Genomic DNA, 18,485 nt, shown 5'->3' with positions numbered 1-18,485 from the left:
AGCGCCGTGTACAGATCATATGACACTTTGCTTTAGGCTAGTACCAGGGAGACAGAGGAGCAGTGCAGGTGGTGAGACAAGACTGACGGCTCTGGAAGGAATGGGAACGGACAAGGAGCACCACACTCATAGCCAGGCTTCTCCGCATGAGCCCAGTCGATCCAGAGGCCATAGGAGGGCTGAGAGCCCCAGGAAACGAAAAGTGGGTCATACCTGTGAATCAGAGCTCCTGCCGCTTGACAAAATTGGTTAATCTGGGTGGACTCTTCCTCAGACATGATCTCTGGGTGAAGGGAGAAAGAGGCGGGCCGGGACAACTCACACTTCTGTTTGTCCTCCCAGGACTTTAGGGTGCTCTCAAATGCCTACAAAGATGGAAAATACACTCAAAACTACCTTGGAAATCTCCATCAGCCTTCCCACAGGACCTGCCCATGCCAGTATCACAGGCAGAACTGGCAGCACCACCGATTGTGAAGGCTGCTCGACACTTCCCACTATAAGACCCTCATGTTCCCAGCTGCTTTTAACTTTGACTAACATTGAGGCTGAAACATCCCAAGCTGGCTAGTTGTCTGAGGCTCACTGCCTTTTGCTGTGTTGGGAAATTACAGTCCAAACAGTACAGAATAAGTTTAGGGGAAAATGCATTGTTTGGGCCCTGTTAAAAGCCTGTGGTCCCCTTTTCTTGGAGAAGCTCCAGCATTGCAGGCTTTGGGACAGGGACTTGAAATTGGGTGGCCTTTGTGTCAGGGACAGGAGTTTTTCTTCCAGCGAGATTTGGCCAAGCCTTTGAAAAACGGCAGTTTGTACATGCTCAGAGGTGACGTCCGTCCAGGGCATCCTCCGCCTTGGGACTGAGCAGGGCTTTCTCTGCACTTGCAGCTCTGGGGCCAGGTATCAGAATGGAGAGCAGGGAGCGTACCACCCTTGCTGGCAAAGCAGCATGGAGAATAATGCTGCCTAATGTGGGGCTAGAACCTGACCTCAGGGACAGGGTGTTGAGGGGAGCTAGGACAGAGCTGGGACAGGCTGGGCAATATGACTGGGAGTCAGGGAGGGAATGGAGAGGAGGCTGAGAATGGGACTGGTTAGGCAAAAAGATGGGGACAAGGAGCTGAGGGGGAGGAAGGGGGAATTAGATGAGGAGCCCATGAAGGGAAGAGAGCTGATGAGGACAGCCGAAGGAATATGGGTGGGTGGAACAACGGGAGGCCAGAGGAGAAAGAGCTGAGCTGGCAAGTGAGAGGGTCAGGGACTAGCTTGGGAAGGAGATTGGGGGAAGTGAGACAAGGACTTACTGGCCAAGGAGACTGAGCCAGAGATGAAAACCCTGAGGAGCTGAGACCGGGCCTGGCGAGGGGAGGAGAACGGAACTGGGACAAGAAGCCAGAGGTGGGGATGTCTGGGACACGGGAGGTTAGTGTGGTTGGGGCAGAAGGATGGGGCTTGGGGAAATGGGCAGAAATGTCAGGACCCACTCGAGCACACACTCATCCAGAGCCTGGAATGGAACCCAAGAGACTATTCTCACCATTTCTCTGCTGCCAACTAATATCTGTGAAACCCACCACTGAAGTGTCTGTCTAGCCCCGGTCCACATAGGGGATGACAACCGACTCTTGCTTCAGTTACTTTGTTAGCTCAAGTGACGGAGGTCTAGGTGATGAACCTGGAGTTTCCAACCTCGCTGATGACCCATGTAGGTGTTAAATACTAGAACTGTTTTTCCAGTTTGCTTTTGTAAAGACTCAGGAAATCACAGACACACAATTATGTTAAAAGAATGTTAAAAGCCAAACACTCAAAAGTGAGGAAATGGCAGAATTAAGGTTGCCTGTGCCACCTTAGTTTGCCCTCCCTTGGGCATATGCACTATGACACAGCCTTTAATTACACGGTCACATACTAATTTTATACAGGACCATTCCTTTGCTTCATTCAGTTACAGGATGGGGCTGCTCTGTTAAAGACGACTTATCTGTAGGCCCCCTGCTTTATTGCAGAAGTTGGAAGGTGCGTACAGACTGAAACAGGGGACTGAAGGAAGAGAAAGATGGTTTTATAGTCAAGGCAGCTGAATGTAACCCTGGAGAACGAGATTCAACCCATCTTTGCCAGGAGTTCCAATCTGATGCTGGGAAACCCATTTAAAAAAACCTTCCCATGGACGATCATTAACTGTGCTTTCCTCATCTTGTGAGTGGCCTGCCTAGTACCGTGGAGTCGGCGTTGCTGAAGGGCTAAGCACTCAGAGCTACAAACGAAGCCGATGGGAACAGGGCTTTGAGTACAGAAAGTCCTACAAATACTAAGCAGTCTGAAGAAAAATCAGGCCCTCCGTGTCTCAGATTAGGCACCTAAAATGAGTGGACACTTTTGACCATGCTGTCCGCAGGCCTGCTCCCATTGTAAGAGGGCTGAGGACCTCTCACCACGAGGGGTGCTGTGAAGGTAGAGGGATGAATGTTTGTGAGCATTCAGGTGCTGCGCACCACAGAAAAGCCCAGAGGAAGTTAACACTTCTGTGCTCAGAGAAGGGAGGGAGTAGTGTGCCGTGAACTAGAGGGCCACACACACTGCTGCTGCTATAGGCCAAGCTCACCACAGATACCCCTCTACTCCCCCCACAGGCTCCTTATGTGCCACTCTCCCTTCTCTATTTAACCGCTTTTCCCCTACATCTGCCAGGGGCTCTGAGTCTCCCCATGCTGTAATTTCCATTCTTCCCAGTGAGGGGCTCTGCACCCCCACATCTTCATCATGCCTGGAGCTCTGTTTGCTTCCCATTTTACCCCTACCATGGGTTCGGTGTGCCCCAAGTCCCGCCCTGTCCTCTACCCCCTTATCATTAGCCTCATTCTCCTTCCATGCAAGCGGTTCTGTGCAACACATTCCTCCTTCCGCTAGCATGCTGGCTTTGTGTGCCCTGTCATTCCCTGGTTCTCCTCCACCATGTCATGGGCCCTGTGAAAGCTGTTTGCCCCTCCATTCCCACATACTAGGGTCCCCCATTCTTCCCACAGGGTACTGGCTTACTGTGCCCCATCCCGCTTTCCTCCCCACTACACTCTGCCATCTTTTGGTCTGGGACAGAAGACATTCAGGAGATCAACACGACCCCTTTTGGGAGGATGGGCAGCGCTGAGATGGGCAGCGTTGTTATGCTGGGAGTGTCAACGGCTGGCATCAGTGGCTTGGATCTATAGTCAACGTCAGAGCTGGCTGAAACCACTGAGTCTGCTAACCAGGAGTCAGAGGCTCCATGTGCCTCCACTTCCTCCAAATCACTGGGGTTCTGGACACTGCCTAGAACATTCCTGCAAATTCTGCAGTTGATCGGATTTGGCATTCAAAGGCTATCATGTTACAGACGGACAGACAGACAAAGAAATGCCGTTCAGTGGAGGGTAGACCTCACTTTACTTGGCCAACGAGGCCTGCAGCCAGACACTGAACAACAAGGAGAAAACAAAACACTGAATAGCTCCTTCATCCATTGCAGAATGAGGCAGGGGTCCTGCAGAAAAAATAGTATGTGATCATGTCATTAAAGACAGCAAGCACACATGCACGGGGATTTTGCAAACTTAGCAACATTCTTTTAGCTGAGAGAGAGAGAGAGAGAGAGAGAGAGAGAGAGTGTCCATTTAAAAGAGTCTCTACTGCACATCTGATCCGTATGTCTCTCTCTCTAGTCAGGCAGGGTATTGCACCCTGCCCTGATGTGTCTCTGGCACTAAAGGGTGCCTCATTTGTACACATACTGTACTGGAAGGTTACTCTTACCCTGTCTCTAGTTAGTGTCTGTGCCCTGTTCTTATGAACAATCCAAATATAGCCAGGAGGCTGAATCCAGGCTTCTCCGTCCACTTGTACAGGCACCCCCTCCTCTCCCAGGATTGCGATCTTCACTGTCCGGCACTGCAAGAAATGAACACATTAAGTAAGTCCCGGGACAAGTTACCAACAGATAAGAGGTGTTCCCTACATTTCCTCTCAAAAGGTTTCCCTATGCCTGACAGCTTTGTTTCTAATTGCTGCAGGATTCAGACACACAGTTCTTCCTGCACAGGACAAATTCTAGCTTGCATTTGAACTGCCACAATCGACTTAGATCACAGTGAGCAGTGGAAAACCACCCCATACTCGCTACCATCTGAGAGCACTAGACCTGACCCCTATAGAACCCTATATCAGAACTAGGAGAGCTTAAGAGCCACAAGTTTTGCATTATCTGCCCTGTTGGGATTAAAAACAAGCAGAAACACATCACAGCCTTCAAACCAAGTGTTCTGGGTAGGGAGGTATATGGTTGGCCAAGAAGCTCACAAAAGATACCTGTGCAATCCGGTGATGTTGTAGATTAATCACTCGTGACACTGCCATCTGCATGCTGCCAAACACGGCTACTACCTCCAAGATCTTGTCATCAAAAGAGGGGGCTGTAAATGTCTAAGCACACACAGGGGGAAGAGAGAATTCAATGAATATATTCCTCTCTCTTAGAAGAGCTTCCTTCTCTACCTCCAGATGGAAGATTGGGGCTTTCACTTTTTGCTGTTTATTCTCTATATAATTAGCAATGAGGCTACAATGTGGATTGTAAAGTGATCCAGGAAGTAGAAAAAGTACCTCAGTATTCCAAATGGGCTTCCAAAGGCTGCTAAAGGCTTATTCATACACACAGGCCTCTATGCTACATTCTTCCTATGGGACTTAATCATCTCAATGAAATAAATTGCCCAGGGTGGTTGTGGAATCTCCATCTCTGGAGATATTTAAGAGTAGGTTAGATAAATGTCTATCAGGGATGGTCTAGACAGTATTTGGTACTGCCATGGGGGCAGAGGACTGGACTTGATGATCTCTCGAGGTCCCTTCCAGTCCCTAGTATTCTATGATTCTATGATCTCCATTATTTTAGGTCAAAAACTGTTTTGGAGCTTGAAGCAAAACCCACTGAAGTTCATGGAAAGACTGTCCTTAAGCTTAACTGGGCTTTAGAGCAGGCCTTCTGAGCAGAGAGGAACAGGGCACATTTCATGAAAGTCAGAAGGGCTGGGAAAGGACCTAGCTCCAGCCTGAACCCGTGTATGACAAATTGCTGACGTCTGACTTTTGGGTAGCTACACACTCCACAGAGGAGCCTCAACCAGAAAACCAATTGTCAGGCCTCAAGTGCACTCCACAGGAAACTCCAAGGAAATCTCTCATATTCCCATTTACCATCTTCCAGGAATACTCACGTCATCTTCTTTGGTGCCTCCCCAGAAGTTGGTGCCTCCAGCGTAGCTGGGAATGTTGAGCACAGCGATCCCCTGAAGGCTGGGCAAAGGGATCGGACGCCCATCGCACTGCATAGAATGGAAGATAACGCCACATTCACAGCTGGGCCGATGTTGGAAGACAGTCGAACACTGTTGAAGGTACCCTCACTGGGCTGGCACTGAAGCACAGCACCTGCGTAACTGAAAGAGTTCCCAGGACTGCTGGCCTTCTCTACCACAGGAATTATCATCACAACATAATATCAGGGCTTGGAAACAGCTGGGGCATGCCCATGTACTGTCCTGGCATGTCTCTGAGGACTGGCTTGCTCTCCAGCTTTTATGTAAAAAAGAGAAAGCAAGTCTCCAGCTGGTATGGTGGCAAAAATACCCTCAAACCCATGAGCCCAGAGTATCTGGTGCAGAGAGATGTCTGCAGAAGCCTAGAATAGCAGCCGTTGAGGTGGCAAACTAAGACGTCACTTCACGATGCCTGTTGACAATAGCTTAAATGGCAATAGTGACTATTTTATTCCTTGTGTAAGAAAGAAGAGGGAGGGACCCAATTTCCCAGGAGTGACGGTTCATTCTGGTGGCACAAGCAGGTGCTGTCTGGGAGACACCAGCTCTCGTTTCCACCAATCAAGCCTGAGCCATAGCCAAGAAATGTAGCGGAGCTCATGGGCACATTCAAGGGGGGGACCACATTCTGAACATTCAACCAATTTGCTGAGAGTGGGGTAACGTTTTGACAACTCATATGGGTGGAGCTGATTTTATGGGGAGAGCCTGGAGGAGAACCCCCCCCTTCCTCTCCCCTGCAGAACATGTTAATTAATATGACTTCAGACAACCTGAGTAGATAAGCACAAAGGTGTTCACAGGAAATACAACCTTAAACGTAACAAGCCCCGTCCATACTGAGAGTTAAGTCTTTGTTCCACAGCGGGTTAGGCAACGTTTTCCAAACCGATATAAGAGAGGATTTCATGTGTGCAGAATGGGAAGATCTTCCCTCTCACCTCCAGCAAAACCTTTTGTTCCAAGTTCTTGTATGTTCTGTGTAGCAGCTCTTTGGTCCCAAGCACTCCATACCACATCATGTTTTTAGTACGGCTTCTGAGAGGGGCAAACAAAGAAACAAGAGATACAACAGCCAGTACAAGGCACTGTCTTCTACTGCCGGACGGCGAGAACTTCTCAACCCCCTAAAAACAAGACTCCTCCTCTTGCAGAAAATCAAGCACTGGAAATGGCCTCCCCTTGTGTGCTGAAAAGAGGCTGCCCTTGAAAATAAATGTAACAGGAATTAGGGATGATCCACTAACATGAGCTGCTGGAAATATGTGCAGATGCTCCCAAGGAGGGAGATGCAATCAGTCACACACATCACTGAGCTAAGGGTGTCGCGGAATGTTTGTTCAGGACAGAGAAAATTCATTAACCTCAGGCTGTCTGAAGTACCTTGTCTCTATACAAGTATCCTGAATCCCACAGAACTATATGCCCAATTATCTACAAGGTCTTGAATTAGAAAATAAACTCTCCCTCTTGGTACCATCCCATGTCCTGAGCCCCTTACCCCCTGCCCTGACTCCTGCACTCCCCACACCCCCTTCCCTGAGCCCCTCCTGCACCCACCCTCTCCACCCCTAGGCTCCTGCCATGAAGGACTCAAGAAGTGCTGGGTAAATCATCTAGAAGATTATAAACTGTAATAATTTTGGACAGACAATGAAGACCCAAAACCTGTCTCCCAAAGAACTAAGCTACCTGCACTTCTCTGGGTGCTCGTCACGTTTGTTGTTGAAGTCCAGGGAGATCTTTGCATCCAATCCGATTCCAAAATAATTATTCATGACACACTTCTCCGTGTAACACTCTCTGTCAAGTAGAAGAAAAACAATTGTTTTTTTAAAGTGGCCCACATCTCATATGCCCGGTTCAGCCATCCCCCAGCTCCTGATGAAGAGCCGTGGTGTCCAACCAGTTCTGAAGTGAACTAGCCACACTCAATCAGTCAAACAGCCACATGCGGCTAGAGTGCTGGACACCACAGACATCGAAGTTTGAAAAAGAGGAGAAAGCCAGCAGGATCTTCTGTGTTCTAGTGACAGCTGATTCAACTACCCCATAAAAAACACCATAAAGAGCAGTCCGGACACACTGTGAAAGGGTCTAAAAGGTTCTGTGGATTCTGCCAATCACTGGCCATGGAATCGGAGGTTAAATCCACTGTCGTGCCACACAACTGTGCTTAAGAGTCTACCATTTCTTTTGGAAGCAGTTATGTTTCTGACCTTTATGGATGGGAAGAAAACTTCAACAAGTGTGAACCACACGTAGTTGAAAATGTGCTCTCTGTCTGACTCTGCAGAGAGCCTGAACTCAGAGAAGTCAACAGCTCATCTCAGTGAGCTGAACACTAATGATAATGATTTAAATGTCAACACTTAGCTATTTTACTGCTAAATATTTGGAGTGAAACATCCAACAAATGGGTTTCTCGCACAATTCCAACCCTTTTCCCAATCCCTTCGTGGACCCCAAAGCCCTAAACACCATGTTAGCCACAGTCAAACTGTCCAGTTTCTCCCCCATACATCTCACTCATACACAGTCAATGTAATGATCTGCAGCACACTGACTGAATATTGAGGGGCACATGCAAATGAAGGAGACTTACTCTGGGGACAAACACCACCAGGGGATTGCATGCTGATTGCATTTGTCACTTTCACAACTCGGGTAGTTAAAACTCCCATTTTTGCATTTGCCTGGAGCTGCTGCAGAATGTACAAATGACTGCAGCATCCAAGGGGTCTTACTGGAGAATTCAGGAGTAGCTTGCTGGACAGCTCTCACTGGGCCATGCTCGTATCACGCTAACCGGGAGACAGAGGCACTCCCTCACATCCACACGTCCTGGGAGGATGGCAGCCTGGGTTAGATTCTCACTAGAAGCCCCAGATCTTCTGCATTGACTCCTCATGCCCATGCACCTAGATAACTGACTTCCCACACTGGCATCCAGCATAGGAGGGTTGGCTGACATCTCTTTATCCTGGGGCTGCCTACGTCCCCGATTAACCAATCCTCTTCCTTTGCTGCAATTTACTGATGCTGAGGTTCATCTGGAACCATTCATTACCATTCAGTCCCTCTGCATACTCACAGGTTTTCTGGCTCAGAGTGAAAGGGATCTGCATTGATCAGCAGTCGGCTGATGACCGAACTCCCAGGCAGAGAACCAGACATACCCGCACGAATATCTGGTGAAGGAAATAAAGAGGAAATTATATGTAAGGCATCTCATGGAGTTTATTAAATGTGGAGACCAGGGTGTGTTAACAATGGACAAAGAACTGCAACTTACTCCCAGAGCCAAGAGGACAGAGGTCTGAGACATAAATGCAATAGGACATATTACAAGCACCAGTCTCAGGGCTGACCCCCAACCAGCACGGGGTCCAAATAAAAGGGCTGTCAGCATTTTTGGCTCTTTCTAGGAAAAAGCGGATTTTACACACAGACTGTTGGTGGTGGGAATCCACCTTTGGCTTTTCTTTTATTTAAACGGGGGAGGCAAAATAAAAGTCCATGTGTCTATGTTTGTACAGCCCCTAGCACCAAGGAGGGCTCCAGAACATTCTCTCCCCCACCGCCAGCAGGGCAGAGTCAGCAATCCAGCTGGGAAGGGAGTGCCTAAGGGTCTCTGGGGCTTTGGGCGTGGCAGAGTCCATGCCTGAGGAGGAGGGGGCTGAAGGGAGCTTTCTGCTAGCTCTTTCCTACTGCTGGAGGCAAGTTGCACAGCAGGGCTTCAGCCTGACGTGGGGTAGAAGGGGGGATCAAGGCTGCACACCACTCGGTTCAGTAGCTGCTGCATCTTGCTCCCCACGGTATCAGCTAGCAACCAAGAGGGAGAAAGTGTTTCTGACTCTTTCTGGACAAGAACAAACCCCCGGAAATGAACACAGTGGGATCTTCACAGAGGGGTAGCAGCCAAGTTAGTCTGTAACTAGAAAAAACTTAAAAAACAACAAACAGTCCAGCAGCACCTTAGAGACTAACAAAACATATAGATGGTAGCATGAGCTGTCGTGGGTTAAAGCTATCCGCGAGTGACCTGCTAAGAACACCAAGAGATGGAAACAGCTGGAGGATCTCTGAGATGGGAATAAGGGAGATAAAGTACTCCCAGTGACTTCAGCTTTGTAGCGGAAGTACTAGCCTTCACTTCTGGGCCTCTCCTGAACGCATGCTCCAGCACTCGACTGAGAACTTTCCAAGGATTTACCATTGCAGCATCCTCCTACGAAGCCAAGGTTGTTACGTTTCTGCACTCATCTGTCTCTGCACTGCGGCCATGAAATCGGTCTGAATCTCAGCTGAGGATGACTATAATTGTTTCCCAATTCTGCACTATTCAAGGCTGCTGGAAAGTTACCTGCAAACAGATTCCTCTCCAGCTTGGCCTGGGCTATAATTTGCCTGGGTGAACTGACATCAAGCACATTTCATGCCCTCAGCTGGAGAGTTGAGTCTGTGCTGTTGTCACCCAGCTCAGCTGGCTGCCTGGATGGGAAGGGGTGGGGAAGACACTCACTTGGGTAGAGGATCTTTGTGTTGAGCATTGGCAGGTTGTCCCGGTTTCCTGTCTGGGGAGGAAGAGATGCAGAGCTGCCCAGCGACAAACTTCCTTTGTTTATTAGCCTTTCACAAGGAGATTTGGACACTACAAAATACAACACCAAACACTCCAATTGACAAACATTGTGTATTGCTCAAACACACATATACAGGCACCATACAAACATGAAGGAATAGAGGACAGATGGTAAAATTACCAGCCACTCAACATTAACACCTTCCAGACAATACAAAGCACAGTGACGCAAAAAGAGAGAACCAGAGTCATGAAGGGACAACAAGGTTTGGCTCAAGTGCCACACACACACACACACACACACACACACACACACACACACACACACACACACACACACACACACACACACACACACACACACACACCACTGAGGCACAAAAGATGTGGAACTAATACTAGGAATGGAGATGAGAGAGGTTTTGCTCTAGTTGCAGAAGAAAACAGATGGGTATTGGCCTAGTCCCAACTCACTTCTGGATTTATATGGAGCGAATAGGGCTCTCTCACAAGTTTCTCACTTAACAGAGTGTCATATTCCGGAGTGCTGACCAGCATCTGGTGATTAAGGGGTAAAGTAGGTCTCCTGTACCTAGCCAGATATCAGGTGGTCAGCCAATGACAATGCAGGTAGGAATTTCAAACTGGAAGAGAGGGTTTTGGGGTTTGTTTGTTTTTTAAAACAAGGAAACAAACTTTTATTATCAAAACAAAACTACAGTTGCAAGCATAGTAAAGTGGCTAGATGGAAAGGGCCACCAGTTGATCTAGGTACTCAAGGGGACCCCCTGGGCCAAAACTTTAGTTACAAAAGAGAGAAAACACTATTACCGGCTCAGACATTAGTTCCAAATTCCCAAACCAGGAAAAACAACAAAATCCTGATGGACTATCTAAACTTTGCCCTACTTACACATTGTGAGAAGTCTGTTCTAGGAGATAGGCAGGCCTCCCATCTCCTTCATTCTTTAAAGAAAACTGCTCTAAATGTTAAACCCAGAAGAGAGAGAAAAAACCCCTCTTTCAGTTTGAAATTCCTGCCTGCATTGCCATTGGCTGACCACCCAATACCTGGCTAGGTACAGGAGACATTAGTTAACTCCTTAATCACCAGATGTTGGTCAGCACTCCTGATTATGACACAGGGATTACAAGTTGGTTCCTTGCTCTAGTACCTTTGCAGGAAGGCAAGGGTCCAGTAGGAAAAAGTCAGAGGGGAGTGGAATGGATGACAGCTGAGAACACCAGAAGCTGACAGCACTGCGACTGGCTGCTACTGAACCATAAAGCTACTCAAGTTCCTGGGTCCCACAAACCACACACTAAGATCATGTCCAAGCCTCAGAGACCGGAGAGGGATTTCTCTCAGAGCAGGAAGAGGACTGTATGGCAAAAGGGATATGAACATGGAAGAGATACGAGGCCTCTGAGCCAAGGTTACAGAACTATCACCCACCTCACACTGGAAGAAAACAGGTTCCAATAAGAGATGGGCTCAGAAGTACTGGGAAGCTCATAATGGAAAAGGAAACCCTAGTGCCTGTACAAATTCAGGAACCTGGGCTGCCTGACAGCGATTGTACCTTTCCGATGGCTCCTCCCTTTGGGAGCTCCATAGCTGCCACTGTGTGATGGCTGCAGGGAGATTTTATCCTCGTTCCTCAGCTCCTTTCCCTCCTCAGGGGTGGAAAGCGCCAGGATGAAGCCCTCCTGCTCCTGGGTCTGGGCGTTCTGCTCATCAACAGCTGGGCAGAGACAGAAACAGACAGGTGTCTTACAGCGCTGGGAGGAGAGCACAGATGGAAGGGGCAGGCTGGCAAACAGCAAGGAAATACAATGCTGCCCCCAAACTAAATTCCCACCCTGGAAGTCATCCAAAGAGCTTCCCCAAGGTTTTGAATGGAGTGAGCCACAAAACTCCTTCCTTAAAAACCCCACATTCGTATTCACGAAAGATACCAAATTATAAGCCTGATCCAGCTCCCACAGAGGTCAATAACAAATCTATCTCAGACATAAACAACGGGAGGATGAGGGCTCTCAAGGTGCAAAAATCCATCTATTAATGAATGGCAGCAACAGTACAGACTTTCCCACACCAGGACTCAGTGCTGACCTGGAGGACTCAGCTGGTGGGGCGAGGACACTTCATTATCCAGGCCCCCTCACTTCTTTGCCTCTCTGCCGAGACCACCTCCAAGAGAGCTGTGATGTGCTGGGAAAAACTGTGCCCAATCTTAATGCTTGCCATAACTATATACGCTCGATTGCTCATTTGAGCTATCCTGAATGTAAAGGATCTGCCTTTATTTGTACGAGATATTCCCCAGAATTGCTAGTGAAAGAGACCATGGCTGTACATGTCAGATTTCTACTTGCTCAGCCTAGACAGTGACAATGCAAAAGGCCATTTGGCATCATGTGGAGGAGAGGGGCTTTGGGCATAAACCAAGAAAAAGGAAGAAAGGAATTAAATGTGTCTGGAAATGAAACAGCACAAAAGACTTAATCAAACTGGTTAAAAAAAAGCAATAGAACTAGTGTGTTCAAGGGATGGTAAAATCAAATGTTTCTGTATTGCTTGGAGAAATCAAAATCTCCCCTAGAAGGAATTAACAGGCTTCTTCTTGCACAGACACAGCCTCTCCACATCAGTTCCTGTTTCTCTGGCAAAGGACAGAGATAACCCAGCCCACTTACACTGTTGTAAATGCAGGTGTATTTCAATGATTTGCACCTTCAGGCTTAGTGCCAAGTCTAAGGCTGCTTTTGGCTGTCCTCCTTTGGGTATGCAGAGACTTTAAATCTCTTTGACTTGTATGCATTTCCCTCCCGTCTGTAATAAACCAATACATAACTTCCTTCTTGCTTCAGCTGGGGCTTGTGACAAAAGCCTGGGGGGTGTCCTGCCTGACACATTTGAAGGGACTGGAATTGGGAGCTGAGAAAAGACAGGGGAGACAGGCATGGAAGCTGTCGAGTTCCTCTGGAGCTAGGCCACAAAGGCCAGTGAGCACAAAGTAGGCCTAACGAGAATGAAGCTGTCCAGGTGCCAACTAAAAGCCAACCAGGATGTTAGATTAGATCCAAAACCTTTCTAAAGTATTTCTAAAGCCCTTCCCACAGGAGTATTTACACATGTAAATGGGCCGTGGAAACCAGCAGGTCAACCAGTTTGCCATTCTACTCTTTGGTTAAGTGTTGCCTTCAACCTTGGAGTGTGGGCAGCTGTAAGACTGCAGTGGAAGGCGGGTATATTAGCCAAGGAATGGTAAATGAACTGCAAGCAGGATTCTCCACCTCTTACCTTTTTCTGCATGCTCTATAATCTGACGAATGGCTTTTTTCAGGCTGTTGGCTCTCAACATTAGCTGCTCCCTAGGCCGGAATATCTGGGGACGGGCAGTGCATGAGGATCCAATAGAGCGGTCGCTAGAAGAATCACAAGCACTGCCAGATCCATCACCATCTTCTGTCTCCTCTGCAATGGTGGGAGGTGGGTTTGGCAGGGATGAAGAGGCTTGAGATTCATCATTTAACGTCTTCAAAAGGGAATCCAGTTTCTCCTTCAGGACAGAGCACTGCAAAAGCGAAAGGTTTATGCAGGACCGTACCAGTGGAACAGCCTGTCGGACTGTTGCTGTGCACACCAGCTGGTTCTCTCTGACAGCAGATGATTCTCCCCCACTGCTGTTTACATCTGAAGTGGGTTTTTTCCAACATACCTTCCTGGCCATGACCTCCGACTCCTCCGAGCTTTCTGTTGATTTCTCGTAGGCCTTCCCTACTCGAGCCACAAAATCCTTCACTGTCTCACAAAGCACCCTGGGCAAAGAAGACAGGCAAGAGTCACTTACAGGTTTGCCCACCATCCTCAGGGTGACATTTCCCCCGGCATCCTCTGCAAATAGGCTCTCCTGGGCATACTCACTTGGCTGAGGAGATGACGACAGAGTGTTGGTCAGAAGTCAAGATTTTGGACAAATGAGCAGCCACAGAGTCTTCATAGAAGAGAATCTTCTGCACCTGGCGACAGCCAGGAATAAGCTGTAAGATCACTGTTCCCAGGCTCAAGGTTCCCTCTAATCTTTCCCATCCACGTGTGGAATCAATTTTTTTTGTGCATGCGGAGGCATGTGTGAATGTGCAAGAGCAACAGAAACAGAAAGCCTAGCTGTGGGCGCTCTGCAAATCAGCTGGGCGGCATTTGAATTTCTCCTGAGCAGCGGCACAAATGCACAACTCACACTGCCCCAGTGCACCCAGGATGATGGCCAGGGTTACCATGTGTTACACCTGGGCTTCCTTTCCATCGTCTACCTAAGATGCAGGGTCGTGATTTCTGTTCACTCCACTTTCTTTGGGTTTACTCTGAGAGCTCCATAGTACAGATCACAGTTAGACACACTATGCCTGTGTCTGTGTTGACCCTACAGCTGCCAGTGTGGTGCAGAGTTGAGGCTCAGGACCATCCACTTGGGAATAGAAAACACTGGGTTTTATGACGTTAAGAGAATGTTGTACACTTTTCAGCGGCAACGACAACATTCTGCCTTGCCTGGCAGTGTACAGAAAAGCCAATATAACTTCCAACCCAACCTGCCTTCCTCTACAGCCCTTCACTGGCTTCTATTGAAACTTCCCCCTCTCTGCAGCACCCTAGCCCCTCTCATGCCTCCTTAAGAGGTGATTGTTTTCGGCAGCCCAATTCCCATCCTTTTCTACAGCACCTCACCCCTCTTGTGCAGAGTCTAAGCCCACTTCATTTAAATTCCCTTCTCCATAGTCCACTCCCCGTCTGGTCTGAGCCCATCCGCTGCTGAATCTCCTCCCAGTCCTTAGCCCTTTGCAGCTGGCTAAGTACCTCAGAATCCTCAGTGAAATCTTCAGTGACTGTGGAAGTTGATGCCTGATGAGGGAGTTTGGTTTCATACACCATGATGCTCCATCTATTGAAATGAAACCATTGCAACCATTACTGCCAAGCTGACTGCCTCCTCGTCATGAGAAATACACACGAGTGGGGATTAAGACAGAATTAAAGGGCTCTTTCTATGACCTGAATTCAGGGCTACGCACATGCACATTTGGAATAAAAAATGAACACCTTCCTTGAGGTGCGCAGCATCACAGCATGCAACTCGTAAAGGGGTCTGCACTGGGGGAGAGGTGATAGCCTCCAAACAAGAATCCCTTTTCATCCCCACATCCCTAGTACTCCCTGTATGCTACCTCCACCGTCTCTCTCAGACACACATGGAAGGCTTTGCTATGAGTGTTTCCATCACTCAACTCTCAAAGGCTGCTGCAGAAACATTCTTTAAGTGTCAGCTTGAGCTAGAAATAAACTGTAGACATACAAATGCCCATTTCAGCTTGCAGTTTAGTTTTACTATTTGAAGCAGATATGAAATAACTATTTCCAATCCTGAGTGAGCACCTGAAGGCAAAAATCACAGATGGTAGTGCAGCCAAGGTACACAGAGAAGATTTCTAGAATACAGGGCTTGGGGACCTTGTCAATTTCACTGTGCTATCCAGATCCACTACCCAACCTCTAGATATGTTGCTCCAGACTATACGGCAGGATAAGGAAGAAGATATGTGTCTGGAACTGGGTGACAGGAGAGGGATCAAGTGAGGATTACCTGGTTGCATTCCCTCCCTCTAGAGCATCTGGCATTGGCCACTGTCGGCAGACAGGATACTGTGCTAAATGGACCATTGACCTGACCCAGTATGGTTGTTCTTATATACAAAATGGCATAAGATCCATGCCACAGCTAACTACTATGAGTTTACTGCAGCTCTGGATCTCCTCTGATCCATACCAAACTGTGTAATGGTTTGGGACTAGGCTGAAAGCACTGAACTCATTTTACAATCATCAAAGCTGTATGTGTAAATGTGCAATAAGGGGAGGTCTCTCTCCCTTCAGGCATTACTAGTCACTTCTATACTGCACAATAGCTCCTCGGTGTGATTATTCTGCACAGTAACAAGGACTATAAGAACGCCTTGCCCTGCTAACAACTAGGGTCAGGAGTATAATGGGGAACTGTTGGTGGAACTAGTCAGTAATTCAGGCAGGTAAGCGCCAGGAACAATATGACTGTCCTGGGAGGCTGTTGTTTCAGAACAGAGCTCAGCACACTGTCTGGTGGTAAAACCTGAGTCAGAGATGTGGATGTTGTATTTGGGCTGACACTCACCTGTCTAGCATTTTGGTACTGGCCCTCTCCAGCTTCTCTAGGATCTGTGGTAGCTGGGTGTCGTCATCACACGCAGATCCCCACCCTAGCACCCGGGCAAGGTCATTTCCTGTACCCAGGGGCAGCACCCCCAACTGGCACTGCATCAGGAGAAAGAAGATCAACATTGATACCCAGAAAGAAAACACAAGCCCCACCCATCCAAACACAGCACTGAGAAGAACCTCACTGATTCTCATCCTTGCTCAATCACGGAGTAAAACTAGTCATCAAAAGAGGATAGCCACAGCCAGAAAAGCATACAGCAAGAGAGAAAACACCCACCATTTTTAAGCTGTGACTGGCGAGAGGAGTAGATTCGAATGACTTCTCTCCACTACAACAAAAACCTTTCAACTGGGCAGAGCACAACAGTTCCATTTGACCACCTGGTGGTGCTGTTGCCTTTCCTGACCTAAGGGAATGGCACAGGGATCTCCGGTAGAAAATCTCTACCCTTAACACAGCACAGAGTGAAAGTATTTAACTATTCCTGGACTCTGATACCACAGGGACTCACAGTCTCTTTTAGAATTATTAGAGGGACTGGAGTAGGAGTACTGGCCCTTTGGGAGCTAGACCCAGGTCTCTCCTGGCAGAAATCTATGTCGGGGATGGTGCAGGAGCAGAGACCGAGTGAACGCTCAGAGCTATACCAGGCTGTCACAGGAGGGAATTGTGTAGGAGCACTGACTGGCAGGGGTCACTGTTAGTCCAGCGCTCGGCCCCATTCGGCAAAAGTTACTGCAGGAGTGCCAACTATGGGAAGCGTTTAGCTGCTTCATTCTAGCACAACTGCATTTTTCTCCAATCAGAGACCTCTTCACCCCTTGCTGCCTGTTCTTCATTTTTACACATGGACATGCCCTGAGGGCAGGTACCTGTTTGTGAAGATTGAGGCTGTCAATTTCGGACAGAACCCATCCAACACTTCCATCCCCACCGCAAACCAGAATCCGGAAAGTGTCAAATTTCTGGAATAAACGTAAACTACAGAGGGGAAAAATAAAACAAAGGGGAAAAATAACATGCTACTAAAGTAACAGGATTGATTAGTTATTTCAATCTGGGTTACAAACTTTGCTGTGCATGGCTTTAACTAGAAGTTAATTTTTCAATGAACACAAGCCACTGTTAGATCCCAGATGCGTTTGAATTCTTCACGGTAAAAAGGAAATATAAATACAGCTATGTGCAATGTTCTTATCTATTCACTGTACCGAATGGAGACTCTATAATAGGGTACTCCATTTCAGCACCAGTGTACTTCAGTCTCAACAGCAGAGGAAACAAATATTTGGAGGCTGATAATCCGCAGAATGAATTCCTGTCTGAGATTTGTAGTGTTCTGCACACAACTGGGTTATTTGGGTTGTCCTGGATTCACTGCCTCCACATTCAGAGCCATGCCAATAAAAACAAGACTGCAAGAAACAAGACTGCAAGAAAGGGGTACACATTCAGTACATGAACGTGTTCAGGAGCAGGAGATTAAACCCACAATTCTGTCACAAAGGTCGTCGGCAAACCATTGCTCTGCTGCCTTGTCTGCGTTGCCACTAGACAGCACCACCACAATGTAATATCTCCATTTGTCTGGGCTACTGGGGACATTGGCCAAAATATCAGCCCTAAAATCCAACCTCTCTTAAAAGCTGTCTGTGGTTCTTACTGTAAAGCCTCCGAGGGTATTACCTGTCCTAAATAAACTACAGCACTACAGAAAAGTCATTTTACTTCATGCAATCACCACTGCACTTGAGAAAGAGCTGTCAAAGATGATGGCATATTGTGGGGCTTGGTTTGGTTGGCACGAGTTTGGAATTATTCGGTGAACTTTACACCACCCGACCATTTACTTTATTGTTGCCATTTTCATTTTCTATAAAAAAGCAATTTTAAAAGTTTGAGAAAATTATTCCTTTTTTATTTCCTCCCCCTATGAAGACATGGGCCTTAGCACCACAAATCCAACCACGCAGGCAGAGAGAGGAAATAACACATACCATTTAAAATCCCTTTAAAATGATCTAATATAACTTTTCCATCCATCAGGGTGCTTCAGTTTTATGTCCAATATCTTGCAACCTGCCTAAATGTCTATGGTAGTTACGGTATCTCAAACCAGTAGGCTTTAAAATGGTTCAGGAGTGGATACTGCCTGATCTCAGAGCCCAACTCAGTATGGTTTGGAATTCCTGCTTTTACGCAAGCCAGGTTGGGGGAAACATAAAAGGAGACAGTGTGAAGGCCTTTGTTAATTAAAAAGGCATTCACCCACATGAATGATGCTCAGAG

General features: G+C 47.6%; 1 protein-coding gene across 15 annotated transcripts in view; it reads right to left on the bottom strand.

The window, feature by feature from the left end:
* Positions 1–18,485, bottom strand: part of DGKD (diacylglycerol kinase delta) — a 75,398-nt gene that overhangs the window by 8,140 nt on the left and 48,773 nt on the right. For 14 of the 15 annotated variants that reach the window (XM_075937417.1, XM_075937419.1, XM_075937429.1 and 11 more), the window contains 15 exons: positions 17,069–17,177; positions 16,149–16,288; positions 14,801–14,885; positions 13,868–13,962; positions 13,662–13,761; positions 13,244–13,517; positions 11,520–11,681; positions 9,877–10,005; positions 8,446–8,542; positions 7,044–7,154; positions 6,293–6,389; positions 5,250–5,357; positions 4,342–4,455; positions 3,790–3,924; positions 214–365 (listed from right to left, as the gene is read on the bottom strand). In XM_075937417.1, the coding sequence (XP_075793532.1) occupies positions 214–365; positions 3,790–3,924; positions 4,342–4,455; positions 5,250–5,357; positions 6,293–6,389; positions 7,044–7,154; positions 8,446–8,542; positions 9,877–10,005; positions 11,520–11,681; positions 13,244–13,517; positions 13,662–13,761; positions 13,868–13,962; positions 14,801–14,885; positions 16,149–16,288; positions 17,069–17,177 (1,908 nt within the window). The remainder of the gene's footprint in view (positions 1–213; positions 366–3,789; positions 3,925–4,341; positions 4,456–5,249; positions 5,358–6,292; positions 6,390–7,043; positions 7,155–8,445; positions 8,543–9,876; positions 10,006–11,519; positions 11,682–13,243; positions 13,518–13,661; positions 13,762–13,867; positions 13,963–14,800; positions 14,886–16,148; positions 16,289–17,068; positions 17,178–18,485) is intronic. The other variant, XM_075937420.1, reaches the window with a different exon arrangement.

The sequence above is a fragment of the Pelodiscus sinensis genome, chromosome 10 (genome assembly GCF_049634645.1).
Source record: "Pelodiscus sinensis isolate JC-2024 chromosome 10, ASM4963464v1, whole genome shotgun sequence".
Classification (NCBI taxonomy): Eukaryota; Metazoa; Chordata; order Testudines; family Trionychidae; genus Pelodiscus; species Pelodiscus sinensis.
This window is presented reverse-complemented; position numbering and strand designations above follow the sequence as displayed.